Raw genomic sequence first — 23607 nt, forward strand, 5'->3', positions numbered from 1 at the left:
TAGAAAATCCTTCTTGAAGTAAGAATTTTTTGATATTTTAACTGGAAACAAGACATAAAATCTAAGTAAGAAAAGCATTTTTTGCACTGTGTGACTAAACCCACTCTCAACTTGACTATCAAGGCTTAACACTGCCAATGCTTTGGTGGGAAAAAAAGGAAAAGGCAAAAACAGTAGGCCTACATCATGATTTGTTTTATTCTCTATGCATGCATTTGCCAGATAATTCAAATGTGATGTTTCCAACAATTTTGTAAGATTGTGTGATCATATTTCAGGTTTGAAATTCCCTATTGACTATTATGTGTTTTTGGTTTATTTAAAGGAGTCATCGGATGCCCATTTTCCACAAGTTGATATGATTCTTTAGGGTCTTAATGAGAAGTCTATAACATACTTTGGTTATAATTTCTCAATAGTAGTGTAAAACAACACTCTTTTTACCTTGTCAAAATCAGTCCTTTTTAGAGTGAGCTATTCTGTTGCACGTTCCTTTAAATGCTAATGAGCTCTGCTCGCCCCGCCCCTCTCTGCCGTGGGATGATGAGCCGTAATGTTTACTTTAGCCGCGTTTATCTGCGAAACTTGCAAACCAACACATTATTAAGAAAGGCCATTTGCAAAGATGCATAAAAAAACGCATATACTCACTTCTGCTGTGGATGAAGCTGCATCACGGATGATTCACACGAACATAGACGCATATGTAGATCGGGATCGGCGCTTTCCTTTCAAAAACGAAAGTAACGTTATCCTCTGCGTCTTCAGCGGCTCAGATGTCGGGAGTAAATGACGACTGCTATGTTCATTATTACATCCAACAACAGAACACCTCAATCGCTCAATCAGAGTCTTCCCCTGCACCTGAGTCACACAATGGCGATCAGAGTCAGACTGTTTCAGCTCGGTGAGGGCGGGACTAAGGTAAGGCGCTCATGTCAATCAACTATCGTGGGAGTGGCCTCTGTCTGTGTGTCACCACACCGACAAGAAGCTGAGAATGAGCTGATTTTAAAAAGGGGATATTACTGTTAAAGATTAAAAAATACCACTGGGTGGATTTTTATCATTGTAGGGTGGTTGTGTACACAAACTACCAACACACATTAATGTTCAAACAACACGTAAAAGTGAGTTTTGCATCTGATGACCCCTTTACATTTTTTTCAATATCCATTAGATGACTATTTCATTCATCTGAAGCAAAAAGATTAAAGAGGTTGCAAATAGATTGCTTATTGAGATCAAAACAAACTAAATGTGCATGTATTTCCATTTTCTAAGGTTAAAATAATAATGCAGAGCATGTAAATTTCGACATAACATTTTAAGCAGTAAATCAAAAGATTTTTTACTTTTAAGAAGCTTTTAAGATCAGTATCATATTAAACTATTAAATGAAATCATTAAATACACAAATCTTTAGGAAGCAACACAGCAGTGAAAAGCAGCAATGCAGCATTAGCTACAATAAATCAGAACTGTATGTGCGGTGCTAGACAGTTGCATTTCTTATATTGTTAGATAAGGGAACTAAATAATATAAAAAGGAACTTAAAAAAGTATTTGGCAGCCTAAGAGAATTCAACCTTATTCTAAATATATATTGAAATTAAAATATTAGCTTGAGACATTTTTTCATATTTTGTCACAAATTTCACGTGACAAATTTAAATTTAATATCCACAGATATAATTAAGTGAATCTAATCTAACGCTTATGGCGTGTTTCAGGCCACTTAATGTTGAAGCGTCAGTGAGAGTGCAGAGCTGATAGCGGGGATGAATAATTAACTACAGCTCCCTGATCGTGTGTCAGTGTGTTCAGGTCCAAAGATTATATGCAAAGTAAATCATGTAGAGTGCAGCGATATGAGACACTTTATTTAATGTCAGTCTTCATTGTAAGCCTTCAGTTTACACACAGTACACCAGGTAAACCACTGAGCACTGCTGGTGTCTTTATTACTGTCTTCAATCCTGATGATCATGTTTCTATTTTATTCTTGACCTAGAAATGGTTGGTAACACATCACTAGATATATATTATGGGCCATTCTACAGAATTGGTGCAAACTCCTGTCCCACAGCCCCCCCCCACCAAAAAAAAAAACATTTAAAAAACATTTAAGTATTCAAATCTTAAATGTTTACAAGATCATTTTATTATCTATTGAACTGGAAAAAGACATTTCCAGCTCTGACTTTGGACCAGTTCTGTAAAATGGCTCATATTTGTCTTGCAAATGTACCTTATAATGCATTCATTTGCATTGTTTGATCTGTGTAACCACAATTATAATACATTAGCGTCTTAAGAAAGTATAACACATTCAAAAACATGACAATTTTAGATCTGACGAGGAATCTTTTAACATTTTTAACATTGGTTACAATTATTTATGAAAATATTTAATGCATTGCAACATATATTGTATGTGACCCTGGACCACAAGTAGCATGGGTATATTTGTAGAAATAGCCAACAATACATTGTATGGGTCAAAATTATAGATTTTTCTTTTATGCCAAAAATCATTAGGATATTAAGTAAAGATCATGTTTCACTAAGATATCTTGTAAATAAATATATCAAAACTTAATTTTTCGATTAGTAATATGCATTGCTAAGAACTTCATTTGGACAACTTTAAAGTCGATTTTCTCAATATTTTGATTTTTTTGCACCCTCAGATTGCAGATTTTCAAATATTGTCATATCCTAACAAATCATACATCAATGGAAATCTTATTTATTCAGCTTTCAGATTATCTATTAATCTCAATTTCACAAAAATTAACCCTTATTACTGGTTTTGTGGTCCAAGGTCACATATTATAGCTTTATAATGCATTATACATAAAGCCTACGGTTACCTAATTGTTTTAGGAATTTTCCAAAAAAAAAAGGTTTTTTTTTTTTCCCCTTTCCCAAACACATAAAACATATATATTGAAAATAGTTTTTTGCATTTTTTATTTGACCCATACATCACAATTGCACCATCTTCTTGGAAGACAACAGCATTTCTTTCCCTAATGATCATTGTTTTATTTTGGCCAAAAAGGGCGTTGGTCCGAAAGCAAAGCAGTACAGCACAAAAAGACCACAAGAAATCGTTACAAACAATAACGACAGAGGAAGATTCACAATCATTTCATGAGCCAGCTGTCTGTGTGTGCAGGTCCCACATCTTAAACTCAGACCGCAGAGTAATAATGGCATACACTTTAAGTACGACAAACAGCAGCAGACATAACCAATGCCAGATGAAATTAATTCGACGTGGGACCAATCACACCAAGATTACAAGACTGTGCCAAGTATACAGTATAAATTAAGTACCAATATGATCAACATAACATGCTAGAGGTTAACCTGCTGGAAAAATGTCAATGCTACAACCTCCAGTGAGCTCAGATTTTGACGGCAATAGACACTTGATGGAACAGCATGTACACGTGAACTATGCCGCATGAAGTGATTCGGATACTAGATGATGAATTTCATGTTTGCAGCTGAAATACTGAGCTAATTGAGAGCTCAGGGAAGGTTTGCATTGCTGATCACAGAAACATTAACATTTAATGCATTACCAGAATGAAATGAGATGAAATTCTGTGGTATAACAGGAATGTGTTAGAGAGTATACTGCCTACTTATTGTGGTCAAGCAGTTAAGCAGACCTCGCTCACTATTCTGCTATTAAATTTAAGGATGAATCTCAGAAAACATGTCATGAATGTGTCCGGGTCATATTTCTAAATAATTCTAAAACCAAAAGACAGAAAAAAACTACTATATTTAGCAAAGTTATGCCTTTTTTGCTACATTTTCGTGATAATTTAAGACAATTATCATAATAGCAACGGAAAAGAATTTTAAAACAATGTTGTTTAAACAAAGGTTATGCGTTTAACTGTTAAGATTCATTCTTATAATAGATTTTCAGATTTTGGAATAAGGTTTGTACCCAGAGGAAATTCAATTGTATGGAAAACACATTCGTACAGACATTTATTGGCACAGTTTAACACAATGGAAATTTTTTTAAACCCTGAATTTGGGAATGTTAAATGGAAATCTGTCTCGGAGAGCATACCTGTGGCTTCAACACAGTTGAATACAAAGCAGTGTGCTTAATAGAGAGTCCAACGCAGCTGGTTCACATCATGCTGGAAATTAGGGCCTGTGTTTTTAAGGTACCAACACATAAATTTCAGCCCATGGAGAGTTAACCATTTCTAAACGATTCATCAGTGCTAAAAGGCGAATTGGCAATCAGATTCAACTACTGGACACAAAATGATTCTCATATTTCTTGGACTGTGGATTAGCTCAATCTGGAATAAAGGGTTGCTGCCCAGATTAGGTGACCTACTTACTACACATCCAAGCGCTCTGATCCAAACAAGATTAAGACAAATTAGTGGCGTTTAAGCGTCGGAATCAAAGAGGACACAAGAGAGGAGATAAACAAGATCATCTAAACAAAAGCACAAAGGAATGAACGAGTGACCGGGGCTCAGTTTGAGGGTAAATTTGGTGGTACAGAGTGAGCGTGTGCTTTTCTGTTGATTGTTTTTGGCATGTGGCATGGCATTGAGACATCGAAGGCAGGCGCCGCCAGCGGAGCAGAGGGGGACAGGCAGGCCTCCCTTTGGGAATGTGGACATGGACCAGGGGAGGGAAGAGGATGATGGTTGCTACCAGGTTTGGCTCTCATTCGATCTTCAGAAACTGGTCCACTGTGTCTGCCTCCACCGCCTCAGAAAACATCTCGTAGTTCTGAAAGGAAGAGAAACAAACACAGTGTGACTTTTTAGTATGCAGCATCTCAGTACACCCTTCACATTTCAGCAACCATTTTAGTATTCCTTCTCAAGGGACAATCGTATGGAAATGAAACTCGGATATATTTTAGAGTAGTCAATGTGCAGCTTGTATAGCAGTATAGATTTACTGTCCTCTGAAAATAACTCTTAAAACCTTAAAACCATTTTTAGCTGGTGAAAATACTAGTGTTCCAATCATTTTGGCCACCACTGGAAATATAAAGATATTTGCATAAAAGAAACCAATTATATTTAAAAGAAAAATTAATCAAGAACATTAGTAACCAAACATCTGTTGGTAGCCATTGACCTCCATAGTATATTTTTTTTTTTCATACTACAGAAGTGAATGGGAACCAAAACTGTTCCCAACATTCAGCATTCAAAATATCTTCTTCCACAGAAAAGTAAGTCATACAGGTTTGAAACAACATGAGGGTATGATGACAGAATTTCCATTTTTTTGGTGAAATTTCCCTTTAACAAAAATGCTCATGACGTGTCCAACGTGTACGACTTACTTTCTTCTGTGGAACAAAAAAGAAGATATTCAGAAGCATGTTGGGAACCAAACAGTTTTGGTTCCTGAAAATGTAAGTAAATAGGAACCAATTTTTGGGGGGATATCAACAGGCTTCGAAATATCTTGTTTTGTGTTTAAAGAAAGAAAGTCATACAGGTTTGAAACAAAATGAGGGTGAATAAGGGTGGACTATCCCTTTAAGTAAACTAAAAAAGACAACTGTAAGATTTTACCAATTTGTTCATTGTTCTTAAGAGAATTTGATGCTTCACAATTGCTGTGAAGTTTAATTTGCGCTTGTCTTCACTTGAAGCCAAGAATTTTAGTAATAAAGACATCATTTTGGTCTGCTAGTCCCACAAACCATCATTTGGTTTTGAAAGTCTAGCACGGTCTAAATTTATGTCTAATGGATTGTGATGACATGAAATTTTATGGCGCTTGACAGTTCTCATGTACTTTTAAATAATGTGGAACGAAATTGAAAATTATATTGTTCAAAAATGCAGCTCAACAGAAGAAAATATGTCTAATGGATTGTAATGACATGAGGGTGAATTTTCATCTTATTAAAGTAATTATTGCTTTAAAGCGACAGGTTACCCAAAAATAAAAAATTCTGTCATTAATTTCTCACCCTCATGTCCTCATTCCAAACTCGTAAGACCTTTGTTCACCTTCGCAACCCAAACTGTTATTTTAGATTAAATTCAAGAGCTTTCTGACTCTACATACAGTGCCTTGTGAAATTATTCATATCCCTTAATTTTTTTCACATTTTGTTATGTTGCAGCATTATATTAAACTACTTTAAATTACTTTTTTTCCCACATCAATCTACACTCCCTACTCCATAATGGCAAAGCAAAAAATAGGTTTTTAACAATTGTGCAAATTTATTAGAAATAAAAAAACTGAAAAGATCCCGTTGCATAAGTATTCATACCCTTTTCTGGGACACTCGAAATTTAGCTCAGGAGCGTTCATATTGCTTCTAGATGTTACTACACTTGGAGTGGAGTTTAACTGTGGCAAATTCATTTGAATGAGTATGATTTAGAAAGACACACACCTCTCAGAAAAGGTCTAAGGTCTTGCGTTAAGGCAATGATCTAGGGAAGAGTTCAGAAAAAAAAAAATCTGCTGCATTGAAGGTTCACAGAAGCATTCTCCATAATGGAAGACGATTGCAACAACTAGGACTCTAGAAAATGTCTGCCAGCCCCCATCCAAGCTGACAGATCTTGAGAGGTGAAAAGGTGAGGCAAAGAATGGCAGATAATTGACAAATGCAGATGTGCAAAGCTTGTCACATCATACCCAGAAAGACTTGAGGCTGTAAAGGTGCTTCAACTATATACTGAGTTAAGGGTATGAATACTTATGTAACATACTTATTTCAGTGTTTTATTTTTAATACATTTGTAAAATTTGCAAAGCTGGTTTTTGCTTTGTCATTATTACGGTGTATGGAGTGTAAATTGATGTGGGGAAAAACGAATTTAAAGCAGTTTAACATAATGCTGCAACAAAACGAAATGTGAAAAAAAATGAAGGGGGTATGAATACTTTTGCAAGGCACTGTAGATGCAAATGAAATGTTTCCAGATCCAGAAACATAGCAAGGACATCATTAAAGTAGTCCATGGGACATCAGTGGTACAACAATTATTTTATGAAGCTATGATAATACTTTTTGTGCGCAAGGAAAATCAACGACTGCAGCATGCATTGTGAACACGTGTCCAAGACAGACAGAGAAAAGAAGATTAAAGTTGTTATTTGTGAACAATAGCTTCATAACATTATGGTTAAACCACTGATGTCGCATGGAAATACCTTTCTGGGCCTTAAATGTGTCAGGCTCTCAGATTTCATAAAAAAATATCTTAATTTGTGCTCTGAAGATGAACAAAGGTCTTATGGGTTTGGAAAGACATGAGGATGAGTAATTAATGACAGAATTTTCCTTTTTGGCTGAACTCTCTCTTTAAAGGTTTAAGTTCAATCCAAAAACACCCTTCTGCCAGTTCTCCTTACCCCACAGTACTGGTCTTCATTGAATATCTGAGGTGGGATGGCCGTGGGGTTGCCAGATTTGCTCCTCATCTCATCCCGAAAAGCACCGCCCACAGAGATGTCAATCAACTCATACTTGATGCTCTTACTATCCAAAATACGCATCACCTCTGCCTGCTGAGATTTGACCTGGGAAAAACAAGGCAGTAAGTAACTGTACTTTCCTATTTCTGGCATTGCACTTTTGTTAAATAACTGAACTGACCTGCTGTCTCATTTGCATTTGTCAAGTCACCACTAACATTATTCAAATTTAGCTCAAGATTCAAAGACCGCTCCAAGAGAGCAAACTATAAATGAAGCATTTCCTCAATGAAATACTTAACAAGCCAATACTAATAAAAACTTGAATGAATCTTTACGCTACTTCCTGACAAGTCACATGATCATATGAGAACATTATGGAGGAAGTTTATTCATCTATAGCCATGCAGAAATAATATGCTAAACATTATGCTTTTTTTACCAACCAAATCAAACCATGAAAAGGTGTAGAAAAGTCTACTTTGCTTTTAGCAGCCTTTTTTTAACCACAAAATGCTGAGTTGATGATTAATAATGAAACACTATGTGGCAAAGCTATATTCAGGAAGTTGGGTCATATCTGCAAAAGCCACACCTTGAGCAGGACACCAGTTAAAAATTAAACAATAACCTACATTAAAATGGTAAAAGATGATTAGATAATGAATTTCAATGCAAATCTCACACATTAAACCCTTATGTCACCCTTATTTAAAACTTTGTATGCATGTCTTACATTATTTCATTTGCTTTGTGTGCACATTAAATACTGATTGCAAGCACTATATTTGCTATTACTATGTTAGTTGTAACATGCAAGTATATTGTGATCTTAACATGGTGGCACCCATTAGGGGGCGACCCCACTCCATTCACAATAATTCATTTTAATAACATTTCTCAAAAGTGTGTTCGTTTCATATCGACTAAAACTTTAACAAACAAGTACACTTTTAATATTTTCTGCTTCTCACATAATTTGTAGCCGCGCTTTTAGAAAATAACAAAATCTGTCGTAAATCAAAACGCATTTTTGCTTTATTCATAACAGATGTGCATAAAGCTGCAATGCAACTGTATCGTGCAACTCCTCTAAAGCTATACATCGATTAAATCCCATTTGCTATCATGTTGCGTGCAGGATTTAAAGAGGACGTTTATATTTCTTTATAAACTAACAGTTTATAAAGCTCACACTCATGCACCATTAGTGAAAGAACAACTACATCCAACACAGACAACATGACTTCCGCTCTCAATCCAATGCACATCATCCCTTCAACCTGCCTACAGATCCAGAATCTACAAACAACTGCGTGTTGCAATCACTTAAAACGTTCGAGAGCCACAATAATGACTTAGAAGGCGTAGAAATGCACTACTATGTCGCAATCGCGTTGAAATGTGGCAAGATGTATGGTAACGGAGCAGTTGGGTGTGTCTAGAAGCCTAATCCTCCATTTCAAATGTATTTAACTCTGCATTCTTCGCATGCACTGCTCGCTTACCGAGTTTGCATGGCCACAGGTTTATACTCACCTCTCTCGATGCAGTAACAGTGGTGTAATACAGTTTGATGCCCATAGCGGTGGATCGTAATGTGCCTTTGTGTGTCTGGAGGCGATCAGTTCCCGTTCTCTTGCTCTACAGTCGCTGTTTCACCACTGACACCAGCCTAGTCACTCATTTAAAGAGACAGCGCCTTATTTCTGCATAAGGAAATACGATGAAAATTAAATTGGAGGCCTTTGTTTTCCTCATGAACAAATGTGTAAACCGTTGGTTTACAATAATTACCAATAACACTCGGTCATTTAAAAAAAAAATATATATATATATTACAAAAATACATGTTATTTTTTGTCTTTGTTAAAGGAGTAGTTCACTTTCAGAACAAAAATTTCCAGATAATGTACACATAATGTCTTTCTTTCTTCAGTTGTAAGGAAATTGTTTTTTGAGGAAAACATTTCAGAATTTCTCTCCATATAATGGACTTCTATGGTGCCCCCGTGTTTGAACTTCCAAAATGCAGCTTCGAATGGCTCTAAACGATCACAACCAAGGAAAGAAGGGTCTTATCTAGCAAAACGATTGGTTATTTTCTAAAAAAAAAAAAAAAAAAAAAAAAAAAAAAAAACTATTTATATGATTTTTAACCTCAAATGCATGTCTTGTCTAGCTCTGTGTGTACTCTGTGTAGAGTTTAAAAAGTAGGGCTGCACGATTAATCGCATGAGATTGTGAGCGCGATTTGGCGTAGCTTGTCAGTGATTTACGGCTCTGTGTATTAATTGCCGCTCCAGCTGAACGCACGTGATGGAGATTTACTACTAATCAAAGTACCGGCTTCATTGACTAAACGCGCCTCATAATCGCATTCGATTTATCGTGCAGCCCTATTAAAAAGTATATGAATTGTAAATGTTTTTAGAAAATAACCGATCGTTTTGCTAGATATGACCCTTCTTCCTCGGCTGGGATCATTTAGAGCCGTTTGAAGCTGCATTTAAGCTGCATTTTGGATGTTCAAACTTGGGGGCACCATAGAAGTCCATTATATGGAGAGAAATCCTGAAATGTTTTCCTCAAAAAACAATTTCTTTACACCTGAAGAAAGAAAGACATAAACATCTTGAATGACAAGGGGGTGAGTACATTATCTGTAATTTTTTGTTGTGAAAATGAACTATTCCTTTAACTATGGGGAATGGATTCTCAAAATTTGTTGTATTAACAAAAATTGGGTTTTCACAATGCTTCATCAATCGGCCACTGAAGGAAACTCGCATGTTTTGCTGATTATTTCTGCTGAAAATGGTAAATTATTATGTTTTAGTCTGTACTAACTGGTCGGACCTGGAAAAACATTTGGAGTACTGCCAAAAGTTTTAACAAATCAAGGAGAAGTGGGCAAAAAACTGAGGAACACAAGGCATTTTTGGATTGCCAAACTGAACCAGGATTTCCAACGGAAGAATCTTGACAACATTCGTGTTTGTTCAGATAATTTCCAGTCAGGTAGGCCTAGGTGAAATATTAGGCTGAAGTATAATGAAATAAACCAACAGCCTGAGGCGTGATAAAGCAACTGTTGCAAATCACTGTGTCAGTATTAGGGGTGTGCAATATTGACAAAAAAATATAATGTCTATATTTTCTGGGATTTTATCGATAGAAATAATTAGACAATATTTTACTGAGTGTGTTATTGTGCTGATACTGTGGACAGCTGACTCCAAAATTTTTTGATATATTCTAGTGGTGGGCCGTTATCGGCGTTAACGTGCTGCGTTAACGTAAGACTCTTATCAGGCGATAAAAAAAATATCGCCGTTAATCTATTCTCAGTTGGGTTGGGAGCTGGGTCTAAACTATGCAAGATATGATGACTTTCATCTTGATATTTCTGCACGGATGACGCATACCTAGTTGAATTGCACTGTAGGGGGCGAGAACGAGTCTTCAACTTCTGTGAAATGACCACATCAAATGAGACGTGCAAACATGGATGCAGCTATGAAGCCGCTTCAGGGCAGGTGCGTGCGTTGCTAGACCCTTTTTTCCTAGACCCAGTGAAAATCTGCTGTGCCCCATTAAAATCTCAAGTTTGAGTTATAATTTACTTTGATAATCCCGAAATAAAGACATTAAACTATATGCAACAACTGAATTGACGCTTCTAAAAGCAACGCAGTTTAATGGAAGACTATGCACGCAGAAATCCATGCCGGTGCGCGTCTGTGTATTTAACGGCAACGCGCACGTCGTGCAGCCTTTTGCGCAGAAGTACTTGGTTACACAAGTTTGTATAGTTAATTATGTTGTAAATGCAATTGTCAAGCAGTTTGTGATGCATTTTGGAAACAGGAGATGAGCGCCTGATCTAATGCGCCACCTGGCCCGTTCTCAAAGACTTACTTTTAGTCATTATTTGGGTAGCACACATATTCTGAATGCCTTCAGCAGAATTCAAATTAGCCATTTTAATCTAGATTAATCTAGATTAATTCCAAGATTTAATCTAGATTAATCTAGATTTAAAAAATTAATCTATGCCCACCCCTAATATATTCATATTCTGTGGTCGGTTCACAGCAGTGATAGAAATTAATCTTTCCAATAAGTTTAAAATATATATATTTAACATTTTATGGGCATTTTTACATTTATAAAGCCTTTATTTACTTTTTTTTTTTCTAAAATTGTGCATCATCTTAGTGCCAGTTATAATAATAATACCTTTAGGCTGTTACTAAACAAATGAAATCAGTATCAACAAAATTAGTATTGAAGAAGTTACATATGAAATGGCATTTAGATGTACATTTACACGTTAATGCAGCTCAAAGGGACAGGACATGGAATGCTTTAACCTGCAGTTACAAATGCATAAATAATGTTTAAATGTTTTAATCATGAAATATTAAATACTGATATTTGAAATTATTTTTTAAATAAAAAGATTTTAAATGTGACATTAAAACCGCCAATAGGTGGCAGCAAATTACTGTTAAGTGAGTCATTGTGGCTGTGTTTGGAATTATTTTTGTCGGGGAAATAGAGCAAAACAGCCAATATGGTGTCTAAAACATAGGTCACTTGATATTAACTTTGTTTATTGAACTGTTGTATACACATCTGTAACCATGCTGATTTTTTGAGAAAAAAACAGCACTCTTTATGTGATATTGATTAAGAAATAATATAAATGTATATATGTTTTCTGCCCCCTTATCTTGAATTATGTGATCATTCTTAATGCATATATTAATTCATGCAGTGCATTAATTCATGCAGTTGAACGCACTCTGAAGTAAGTCTAACTAGACTTTATCATATAGTCGCATATGCGTGCACTCAGTAGGTGTGTTTTGTTTGGTTTTTGCAATACTCTATAATGTCATAATGTCTCATGAGGTCTGTTTTTGTGCTAACCCTGCACAGATTTAGCTTGAATGAACTTTCCCAAGAAATTAATGATTGAACAATGAACACAGAAAAAGTAAGCCACCAAACTGGCTAGTGATTTGACAGCATTACCCACCACAGCTGACTTTTACCCGCATTTGGAGGGTTGGCGGGTATTCATTTCAAAAACTGTTTACCACCTATTATCTTTAGTTTGTCAAAAATATTGCATCCTTTACTGATTACTACGTCTCTATATGATTAGTAGCTTCCACATGTTTTTATCCCCTGTGGTTTAGAGCATAAATTACCAGAACAGTGTACATTAACCGTGCAATCCATGCTGTTGTTTACATCTGAGTATCTCCAATATGGCCGTGTATCCGGGTAACTGACCAAATTGTGTCAAAAATGCAAACCTTCTTTACAGACAATAAAGGCTATTTTGTTTTTGCAGTATTCTCCCTGTTGAAAAGACAGCTGGTTAGGTAGGTTTCGATGTTGGTTTATGTTGGTCCTTAGCTGGTTTATGCTGGTCCTTTGCTGTTTTATGCTGGTCCTTAGCTGCTCATGTTGCTGGTCAATGATCAGCATAAACCAGCAAATGACCAGCATAAACCAGCATACCAGCATCAAAACCTACCTAACCAGCATATGCTTTTTTTTTTTTACAGGGGTTAGATTTTATTGGACATGTTTGATGTAAATACATGAAAGGATAGTTCACCCAAAAAGTCCTTCATTTGTTCTGTTGAGCCACAGCAGAAGTAGAAGTCGAAGAAAAAGTTGAAGAAGCAGAACCCATTGAAGTCGAAGTTGAAGAAAAAAAATCAAAAAAGCAGAAGCCATAGAAGTCAAAGAAAAAGTCTAAGAAGCAGAAACCATATAAGTCGAAGAAGTGGAAGTCAAAGAAAAAGTCGAAGAAGCAGAAGCCATAGAAGTTCGAAGTTGAAGTCGAAGAAAAAGTCGAAGAAGCAGAAGCCATAGAAATGAAAGAAGCAGAAGTCGAAGGAAAAAATCAAAGAAGCAGAAGCCATAGAAGTCGAAGAACAAGTCGAAGAAGCAGAAGCCATAGAAGTTAAAGAAGTAGAAATCGAAGAAAAAGTTGAAGAAACACAAGCCATAGAAGTCGAAGAAGCAGAAGCCATAGAAGTCAAAGAATTAGAAACCGAAGAAAAAGTCGAAGAAGCAGAAGCCATAGAAGTCAAAGAATTAGAAATCGAAGAAAAAGTCGAAGAAGCAGAAGCCATAGAAGTCGAAGAATTAGAAGTCTAAGAAGCAGAAGTTGAAGAAGCAGAAGCCATAGAAGTCGAAGAAGTAGAAATCGAAGAAAAAGTCGAAGAAGCAGAAGCCATAGAAATGAAAGAAGCAGAAGTCGAAGGAAAAAAATCAAAGAAGCAGAAGCCATAGAAGTCGAAGAACAAGTCGAAGAAGCAGAAGCCATAGAAGTTAAAGAAGTAGAAATCAAAGAAAAAGTTGAAGAAACACAAGCCATAGAAGTCGAAGAAGCAGAAGCCATAGAAGTCGAAGAAGTAGAAATCGAAGAACAAGTCGAAGAAGCAGAAGCCATAGAAGTCGAAGAATTAGAAGTCTAAGAAGCAGAAGTTGAAGAAGCAGAAGCCATAGAAGTCGAAGAAGTAGAAATCGAAGAAGCAGAAGCCATAGAAGTCAAAGAATTAGAAATCGAAGAAAAAGTAGAAGAAGCAGAAGCCATAGAAGTCAAAGAATTAGAAGTCTAAGAAGCAGAAGTTGAAGAAGCAGAAATCGAAGAACAAGTCGAAGAAGCAGAAGCCATAGAAGTCGAAGAAGTAGAAATCAAAGAAAAAGTCGAAGAAGCAGAAGCCATAGAAGTCGAAGTCGACAAAATGTCGAAGAAGCAGAAGCCATACAGTCGAAGAAGTAGGACCAGCATAAACCAGCATCAAAACCTACCTAACCAGCATATGCTGTTTTTTTCAACAGGGGTAAGATTTTATTGGACATAATCTTTAATGTATACATGAAGGGATAGTTCACCCAAAAAGTCCTTAATTTCTTCTGTTGAAGAATATATTTTGAAGAATGTTGGAAACCAAACATCGACTTCCATAGTATTTTTCCCCCATACTTTGGAAGTCACTGGGAACCATGAACAGTTTTATTACCAACATTCTTCAAAATATCCTCTTTTATGTTCAACAGAAACTTAAGGGTGAGTAAATAATGACAGAATTTTTATTTTTTGGTGCTTTTTGTTTATGGTAACAACCTTGTAAACTCTGTCATTAATAACAAAATTATCCTTTTAGGAATTGAATACTTCATCTCCTCCATCTGCTTTTTTAAAATACTCATCACTTTTTCCATGATTTTATCCATGAAACAACTGACTTTATGGAAACTGTTGAACCACAGCATGTTTCCTTTCCAAACACATCCCTATTTAGAACTATGTCATAGAATGGAATATTACGTGAATATCCTTTCTTTATTATTCCCCTCGACATTCAATGGCAAAGAGGGACTTATTATTAATATGTGAGTTGTTTCTAACATATTTTGTTGATATTTCCCTTTTTTCCCTTGAGATCACTTCTCGGGTTTGGTTTCAGAAATTACTCAACACAGCTAACTAATAGTTTTACTATACTAAACTACACAATTCTTTCACATTTCCTAACAAGAAAAACAGGAAAGTAGGTGAACAGACATGCACATGTGTACATTGACCCAAATGCCCATAGTAACAGCTCTAAAAGAGGAAGTTCCTCCCTCAGATAAAGTTTATCAGTGTGTTGGCAGGAGGGAGTTTGCTCCAGTCCAGTCACAGCCCCAGGAAACTGTCAACGGTTTCCTTTGGAACAGTCCACAAGGGACATTCAAGTTCTGCATGCATAGCCTGTTTTCTGACCTTTTCACATTTGTGTAAATAAAGAAGAGCTGACCACTCCAAAGTAAACACAAGAGGGCAGTATAGCATCACTTTGAGGGGTTTTATATAAACCACATGACCACCTCCAAACAAGGTGGCCTTTCTTTCATAGAATGTTCTAGTGAGGCCTAGATTTGTGAGATAAAGGGATGAAAGCACTTAGTGAACAAGAGTATGGATTCAAAAATTTGTCTATAATTCATGAGCAGTTAAACTGCACATCTGCATGTTCACAATTCTTTGAAATTAATGGTCACATTATTTATGACCCTGGACCACAAAACCATTCTTAAGTAGCGTGGGTATATTTGTAGCAATAGCCAACAATACATTGTATGGGTCAAAATTATCGATTTTTCTTTTGTGCCAATTATCAGATATTACATAAGGATCATGTTCCATAAAGATATTTTGTGAATATATCAAAACTTTTTAATTAGTAATATGAAGGTCTTTGACTTCAACATTTTTTACTTCTATAGCTTCTGCTTGTTTGATGTTTTTTGTTTCTTTGACTTCTACTTATTCAACTTCTATGGCTTCTGCTTCTTTGATCTTTTTTCTTTGACTTTGACTTCTATGGCTTTTGCTTCTTAGATTTTTTTTTTCGACTTCTACTTCTTTGTTTTCTTTGGCTTCTGCTTTTGCTTTTTAACTTTTTCTTTGACTTCTACTTCTTCGACTTCTATGGCTTCTACTTTGACTTCTATGGATTCTGCTTCTTTGACTTTTTCTTCAACTTCTATGGCTTCTGTTTCTTCAAGTTTTTTTTTTTCCGACTACTACTTTGACTTCTACGGTTTCTGCTTCTTTTACTTTTTCATTGAATTCTACTTCGACTTCTATGGCTTCTGCTTCTTTGATTTTTTTCTTTGACTTCTACTTTTTCTACTACTTCTATGGCTTCTATTTCTTCGACTTTTTCTTTGACTTCTACTTTTTTGACTTCTTGTATAGCTTCTGCTTCTTTGACTTCTACTTCTTCGACTTTTTCTTCAACTTACTTCTTTGACTTCTTCTATGGCTTCTGCTTCTTCAATTTTTTTCTTTGACTTCTTCTATGCACTCAAAAAAATAAGTCATTGGATGAACTCAATTTAATTGAGGGCAGGATTTCCATCCAATAAATATGTGTGACCCCAACTCATAAAAAACAAATTCATGCAATAAAATGTAATTGAGTTGGGCCAACTCAATTTGATCAAATATAGTTTCAATGAAATTGATACGTTTATGAAGTAATTATTTTATGCTTGTTGAACTCAATCTAAAACATTTAACTGGAAAACAAATAACTAGGCAGAAATTCTTCTACACTCAAAAAATGATACATTGGATTTACTTAACTTTAGGCATTAACCAACTTATTAGGCATTAGCCATAAGATGGCTTTGTTACATCCATGGCATGCCCAAAGTAGTTGTTTATTTTATTATTAAAACAACTTTAACTTATGTTATCAGGTCCTCAACCCAAGCACATGCTCTATGCATTCACCACAATGGTAACCCCCAAAAACACTACCATACCAGAAACTGTTTTAAATACAAACATAAAAGAACATTAAACATTAACAAGTCTCCCAATTTTGTCATTTTATTAAAAAAATGCATAAAATAAAATTTTATTTCAACATTTACTCTCCTTATCCAGCCGTGTGCAAAGCATGATGGGAAGGGGAAATCCACTTCCTAGTTACACAAGTAAAATAATTTATCTACTCTCAACTCTACTTAATTGAAATACGTTCTTTCAAAATGAAAATATTGAGTTGAACCAAAACGAAACTGTTTCAAATCAGTTTAACACAATGCAATTGTTTAAATGGGAAACCTAACACAATGGTGTTAAATGAAAAATATATTTTTTAATTAACTCTACAGTGTGGTAGAATCATTTTTTTCTTCTATGGCTTCTGCTTCTTAATTTTTTGTTTGTTTGTGCAATGTGTCTTACTACTCTGAGAACTATATCTGCTGGAGGGAAATTCAATGGCAACAGTAAACTTTCATAATTTTTAACAATGTCAAAGGATTATTTCTCCATCCTGCAAGGAGGAGATCTATTGAGAATCTAAATTTTATTGGTCTATGTCAGTGCTCCTTTTCCTTACCTTCCTTTTGTTGGAGAAATTATCCAACTGAATGGCCCAATGTGAAATACCCCAACATCTACAACTATGTGGTGTCCTTAAACACTTTTTTCGGTCGACAGTTATAAAAACTTAGTTTTGTGTTTTTTAGCTTGTTTACTGTGCACCTTGTCTCACAGCAGCTTTTACACATTGTTCTGTTTTGTTATAAGTCAGAAATGACAAGGAGTCAGCTTCCCGCAATACAAAGTCAAAGGAGAGCGTTGAATTGTCTAAGTTCTCTTTCATGTCTTGTTGCGCTTAAAATGACAAATACACACAAGTTTATGTTAAAAACACACAGGATTTACAAAAACGGTTATGTGAAGGTAAACAGGTGGGAAAGAAATTGCATGTTTATATTAGATCTGTGAGGCAGCAGTGTAATATACAGTAAATAAATCCACTGCTCTCTTGTCTCCACTGAAGCTGGGACTCTAAAAAGTGTTCTTTGCTCGAAATGTTATGCAGTTCCCACATAAAACCCCATGGTTCACAAACCCTAGTTTGGGAAATCCTGTAGTTTACTGTTTAGCAGTATTCTAGAATACCAATCAGAAACATAACCATTATCATTCAAACAGACTGACATTGTTTATACACAAAACTGGAATGCAAGTAGGAGTTGGTTTTAAATACTTATTTTTATTCATGGTATTCTGATTCATTGTACACTGGAACATTACTTGCTTTAATTAAGGATCCCAATCAGGACAGACAATCACTAGGAATCCCTTTTACATAAACAGCAAAAGTAGTAACACTTGGGAAAAGGATGGCACAAATGGTAGATGTGGCCAAAGTGTTTCTGCATTGCCTTTCCCTTTATTATCCACATAAATGACCCTGGTTTATACTGTACGTAGGCACTGGTTTGTTTGATTAAAAGCACAATAAAAGTGACTGTTAAGTGCAATAATGCTATAAAGAGAATCAGTACACTGCCCATTCAAAACAATACAAGTAATCTCAATAATACAGTGCTACTGTTTGTTATCAATCACTGTAATAAGAATCACTGAGGTTCATCTAAAATGCTCATTAAGGCACAGCAGTGATCATGACTGCATTGGCAGTATTGTCCAGTTTAGAAGACATAATAAAAATAAGCATCCCAGAATCACGGATATAGAAATTAAGACTGATTGTCATTCATTTTAAATCCCAAAGACAATATGATGACTAACAATATACCTTTGTGAGCTTTTGTTTAAAAAAAGACAGCATTCATAAAATCTACAATTTAGAATTGACATACTTCAAGTAAAATCAGACATTTAAACACCTATGTATATTTTGTCCCTATTCTCAATACTGCACACTGGTTTTCTTTCAGATTTACTTACTGGCTGGTGTGTAACTGAAGTACATTCTTAAAAATAAAGGTGTTTTGACAGGTTCTTGAAGCGATGCCATAGAAGAACCATTTCTTTCTTACCTTTTTATAATCAGAAGAACCTCCTTTTGCCACAAAGAACCTTTTGTGAAACAGAAAGGTTCTTCAGATGTTAAAGGTTCTTTATGGAACATTTAGACAAAAAAGGTTCTTCTATGGCATCCTGAATCAATATTAAAGGGATAGTTCACCTAAAATGAAAATCCTGTCATCATTTGCTCTGAAATATCTCGTTATAAAACCTATATGACTTACTTTCTGCTCTGGAAACAAAAGTCAATGGTCAAAACTATTCATCGAAATATATGACCCTGGACCACAAAACCAGTCATAAGGGTACATTTTTTTTTAATTGAGATTTATACATCAATAAATTCAATTGAATAAATAAGCTTTCCATTGTTGGGATAGTACAATATTTGGCTGAGATACACTCTTAAAAATAAAGATTACTCACAATGCCATTTTTTTGTTTAAATGGTTCCATAAAAAACCTTTAACATCTGAATGTGTCACAAAAGGTTCTTAACCTTATAAAAAGGTAAGAAAGAGATGGTTTTGACTGAATGGCTCTTTGTGGAACCAAAAATGGTTCACGCTTGAAGAACCTTTTAAAGCACCTTTATTTTTAAGAGTGTACAACTATTTGAAAATCTGGAATCGGAGGGTGCAAAAAATATTGAGAAAAATCCCTTAAAGTTGTCTAAATGAAGTTCTTAGCAATGCATATTACTAATAAAAAATGAAGTTTTGATATATTTACGGTAGGAAATTTACAAAATATCTTTATGGAACCTGATCTTGTACTTATTATCCTAATGATTTTAGGCATTAAAAAGATCACTTGGGCCCATACAATGTATTGTTGCCTATTCCTACAAATATAACTATGTTAGTTATGACTGGTTTTGTGGTCTAGGGTATTTTTTTCTTCTGTTGAAGAAAGAAAGTCAGGCTGAGCAAATGATGACAAAATAAAAAAAAAATAAGTGAACTATCACTAACAGAAGCAGATAATTAAAAATACTAACACAAATGATGATTGGTTTGAGCATTAAGCATTTGCTCAAAGTTCAGTCCTTGAACAGCACATATATAAAGCAAACACAGCCATAGTCTGATCCCTAACCAAACACTGTAATTGAATTTGTGATAGGAATGTTTTTACAGGACCAACAAGAATATTGATCCAGAAACATTCAGAATCACTGCTCGCTTGAACAAACCTTTTTATCAGCCCATGACTGTATCTAGCATTAAAGTGCAGGACTATTCCTATTCTTTACCTAGTTTTTTCCCTGTAACCGACTAATCGTTTGACTTTCGTCAGCATATACATGGCTATCAAAGCAGAGGTGATGATTGTTAAAATAAAGAGTGCAACAAAGAACAACGCCTCGCCATCCGAATGGAGTTTTACATATAAGTCTCTTCGGTTGATGTAGTCCAAATATGAAGCGTGGATCTGGCACACCGTGCACAAAACCATCAGCACATGGAATACTTGATGACCCTGACCTAAGAAGTCACAGTGACCTGGAAACCAGCGTTCAGGAACAGGCTGAGTGAAGAAGAAAGCACTGGAAAGAAAAAACACCACCTGGCCGAGGTGAAAGAGCACAGCAGGACTGCTTCTGAAATCGCCTCTTGTACAGGACAGAAACCAGATGAGGAATCGATGAAACACAGGGCTGGTGTCCCAACTGTAAGCGAGGGCCGAAGGCACCACTTGGCTAATTTTACGAACCCAGGAAGGAAGGCTGTAATTGCGATACTTCCCGTAACAGCAACCAAAGCAAGATAAGCAACACAAGAAGCTGGCAATAGGCATGAAGCAACCTCGTACACGTGTGTGCCAACTTTCCTCAATGGCGTAGTAGTAGTGCGCCACTGCGCTCCCAAACTGATACAGCGCCACTCCTACATAATCCAGGTAAAAGAAGCCGTAATGGCAGAGTTCAGATTTCGGTGCCAACAGGTGTGCTGCGGTGCTGAAGGTCAAGTAGCTCGCTGATGACAAGAGCAGGATGAGAAGGGGCCAGGAATGAGGGTCGTTCACGAAATCGACCGTTTCGGTAAACTCTGCAATTTTTGCGAGAACAACCAGTGCTCCGATTAAGTGCGTCCAAACATTTATGGTCTCGTTGTGCCGCTGTAGGAGTGAATGGAAGTAGTATCGCCAGGTCCGGTGGAGCGGCCGGTACCCAGAGTGGATGTAGCGCTCACGGAAAAAACAGGGCACCTCCGTGTCACGCAGGGTGTCTGCGGTGCATGGCAAGGCTTTGGTGAGCATCTGGGGAACTTGTCTCACCTGCTGGAGATTAATGAAGAGTCGGCCGATCCGCTCCATAACAATTGTTGCCATGCTGATCTCTGAAGTACCGGAGGATGGGAATTTACATTCCAGATATCTGAGAATTCAAAGGAAAAATATATGTGAAAGGGAAGAAAAATCATTAATATTTTGCTCATTCTTATGCATTATAGTAAGTAGGGTACAACGGGGCTAAAGACCCCTCTAAACCACTAGATGGCAGAAATTCTATCCAAAACATCCGTTTTTTTAAGATGCAACCTCCCGCTCTCTCTATTGAAACCAACACGGAAGTGATTTAAACTGTCATTCATTGACTGGCCGCTAGAGACTGGCTTCAAACGGGAGTCAATCCCATAGACTCCCCATGTTAAAATGCCCAACATAACAGCAGAAAAAATATGTTTACAGCCTGGTACAAAAAGTGGTTTTGGTCTACATAGCTAATTTTCCCCTTCATGTCAACTGTGAAGGGGGTGAATTTTTGGTATAACAGAATTGTCACAACTTCATAAATTTATTTAAAAAGTAAGTACAATTGCAAAAGTATTCATACCCTTAACTCAGTACTTTTACAGCCTCAAGTCTTTTTGGGTATGATGCAACAAGCTTTGCACATCAGCATTTGGCAATTATCTGCCATTATTCGCCTCACTTCTTCACCTCTAAAGCTCTGTCATCTTGGAGGGGGCAAGCGAGATTTTTCAGGTTTAACCAGAACTGCTTATTTTGGGTTCAAGCCCAGGCTGTGGCAGGGCCACTCAAGGACATTCACAGAGCGGTCTATAAGCATTCCTGCTGTTTTCTTAGGATCAATGTCCTGTTGGAAGGTGAACTTTCTGCCCAGTCTGAGGATCTGAATGCTCTGGACTCGGTTTTTATTAAGGCTATCTCTATATTTTGGTGCATTGAGCTTCTCTTCTACTCTGATGAGTCCCTCAGCCCCTGCCGCTAAAAACAGCCCACTTTACTTTTGGGATGGTACTCTTCAATGCAGTAGAATTTTTTCTGAACTCTTCCCCAGATGTGTGGCTTGATGCAGTTCTGTCTCTGAGCCCCACATGCAGTCTTTTTTACCTCAGGTCTTGGTTTTTGCTCTGATGTGTTAAACCTTTTATTAAGACGTGTGTGCTTTCCAAATCATACCCATTCAACTAAATTCACAGGTTAACTTTACTTGAAGTGTAATAACATTTACAAGCAATATGAGTGCTCCTGACCTAAACTGTCCCAGATAAGGGTATGAATACTTATGCATTGTTTTTATTTTTAATAAATTTGCAAAGACGTTAAAGAACCAGTTTTTGCTTTGCCATTATAGTGTATGGAGTGTAGATTGATGTGGGGGAAAAAAAGTAATTTAAACAGTTTAACATAAGGCAGCAATATAACAAAACTTGAAAAAGAGCTTGAGCTTTTATATCTTAACAACATAACCGCAGTGTGGTTATAATAAAGAGAGGACGCTTTCATCTGCTGGTGTGAAAGCTATAATTATCATCATAGTTATCTTTATGGTTATTGTTCTTATCTTGAACTGCTTTAAAGATGGTTTCTGCTTGATTATTCATGTGTACCACCCAAGCCTAACACTTTCTTAAAATGAGGATGTTTGGTTACACTCATAAATAAAGACAAACAGGAAGCATGCATCTTATATTTTAAGTCACTAACATAACCGTTTTATTACAGATACATTTTTTAAACTATCATTGAAAAAAAAAGACCTTGGGCCTAGCTCTTGCTGCTTAAGAAACATTAAAAGAGGAGACCCAAACTTTGAGTTTGCAATAACTAGGGTATGTATCTTACTATAAAATGTGGAAAACCATGAGAATAAGTAAACAAATGACAAGATTTGTATTAAACCATTAGATAACACATTTTCTTGACACTATAGCAACAGGTGGTCAACAAAGTTACGCCGTCCTTTCTTATTTAAGGAAATCATATTCAGTTCTTTTTGAATCATAGGTTCTTTTGGTGAAACACATGTTGATTCCAGTACGAAAAGATTCAGCATTTCATTCATGCGTGAACAAGAGACGAATTTACTGTCACAAGCACTGCTATACACTGTTATTAAAACGGACTTTCTGTGTCCTAAATTACAATCGGTTGAAATGTAAACGTTCATACGAAAGCTCTCAAGATTGTATTTCATAACATTAACATGCAAACACGCTAGATGCGCTACACATATTAGCGCCAAAAACGACAACAGAATGGAAGAGCACTTCAAAAGATCAAGCTGTTGTTTACCTTGTTTGGTTTCTTCCGCGAATCTTGCACCGAAAATAATTCCCAAGAGGAAACTGACTGAATATTACGTACCCGACCGAGCTGTTCTCTTCCTCATATATGTTTCTCTGTGGTCACGCCTCTTATGCGGCGACACTGAATGAGGGACGCGGTGAAAGATGTCAGATTATTAACGCTTAATCACATTTCTGCGGTCATTTCATGCTAATAGGATTGTTTTG

The 23607-nt window shown here is 36.2% G+C and overlaps 2 protein-coding genes across 2 annotated transcripts; both read right to left on the minus strand.

The window, feature by feature from the left end:
- Positions 1-2959: 2959 nt before the first annotated feature.
- On the minus strand, positions 2960-9137 carry LOC141289768 (SH3 domain-binding glutamic acid-rich-like protein 3). Its single transcript, XM_073821949.1, has 3 exons — positions 9001-9137; positions 7399-7566; positions 2960-4788 (listed from the first exon to the last, which is right to left on the minus strand). The coding sequence occupies exons 1-3, from the start codon at positions 9043-9045 to the stop codon at positions 4723-4725; spliced, it is 279 nt and encodes a 92-aa protein (XP_073678050.1). The 5' UTR covers positions 9046-9137; the 3' UTR covers positions 2960-4722.
- Positions 9138-18039: 8902 nt separating this feature from the next.
- On the minus strand, positions 18040-23486 carry LOC141289650 (membrane progestin receptor alpha-like). The gene is made up of 2 exons (XM_073821807.1): positions 23387-23486; positions 18040-21221 (listed from the first exon to the last, which is right to left on the minus strand). The coding sequence occupies exon 2, from the start codon at positions 21173-21175 to the stop codon at positions 20093-20095; it is 1083 nt and encodes a 360-aa protein (XP_073677908.1). The 5' UTR covers positions 21176-21221; positions 23387-23486; the 3' UTR covers positions 18040-20092.
- Between the last annotated feature and the right edge of the window lie 121 nt (positions 23487-23607).

Source organism: Garra rufa, chromosome 17 (assembly GCF_049309525.1).
Source record: "Garra rufa chromosome 17, GarRuf1.0, whole genome shotgun sequence".
In the NCBI taxonomy this organism is placed as follows: domain Eukaryota; kingdom Metazoa; phylum Chordata; class Actinopteri; order Cypriniformes; family Cyprinidae; genus Garra; species Garra rufa.

What these genes read in the sequence shown, in the direction of transcription:
- LOC141289650 (XM_073821807.1), bottom strand. Translation starts at nt 21,175, where the DNA reads ATGGCAACAATTGTTATGGAGCGGATCGGCCGACTCTTCATTAATCTC.
- LOC141289768 (XM_073821949.1), bottom strand. Translation starts at nt 9,045, where the DNA reads ATGGGCATCAAACTGTATTACACCACTGTTACTGCATCGAGAGAG. An exon ending in CTGTTACTGCATCGAGAGAG is followed by an intron (nt 7,567 to 9,000) that starts GTGAGTATAAAC and finishes TGTTTTTCCCAG; the next exon opens with GTCAAATCTCAGCAGGCAGA. An exon ending in ATGAAGACCAGTACTGTGGG is followed by an intron (nt 4,789 to 7,398) that starts GTAAGGAGAACT and finishes TCTTCCTTTCAG; the next exon opens with AACTACGAGATGTTTTCTGA.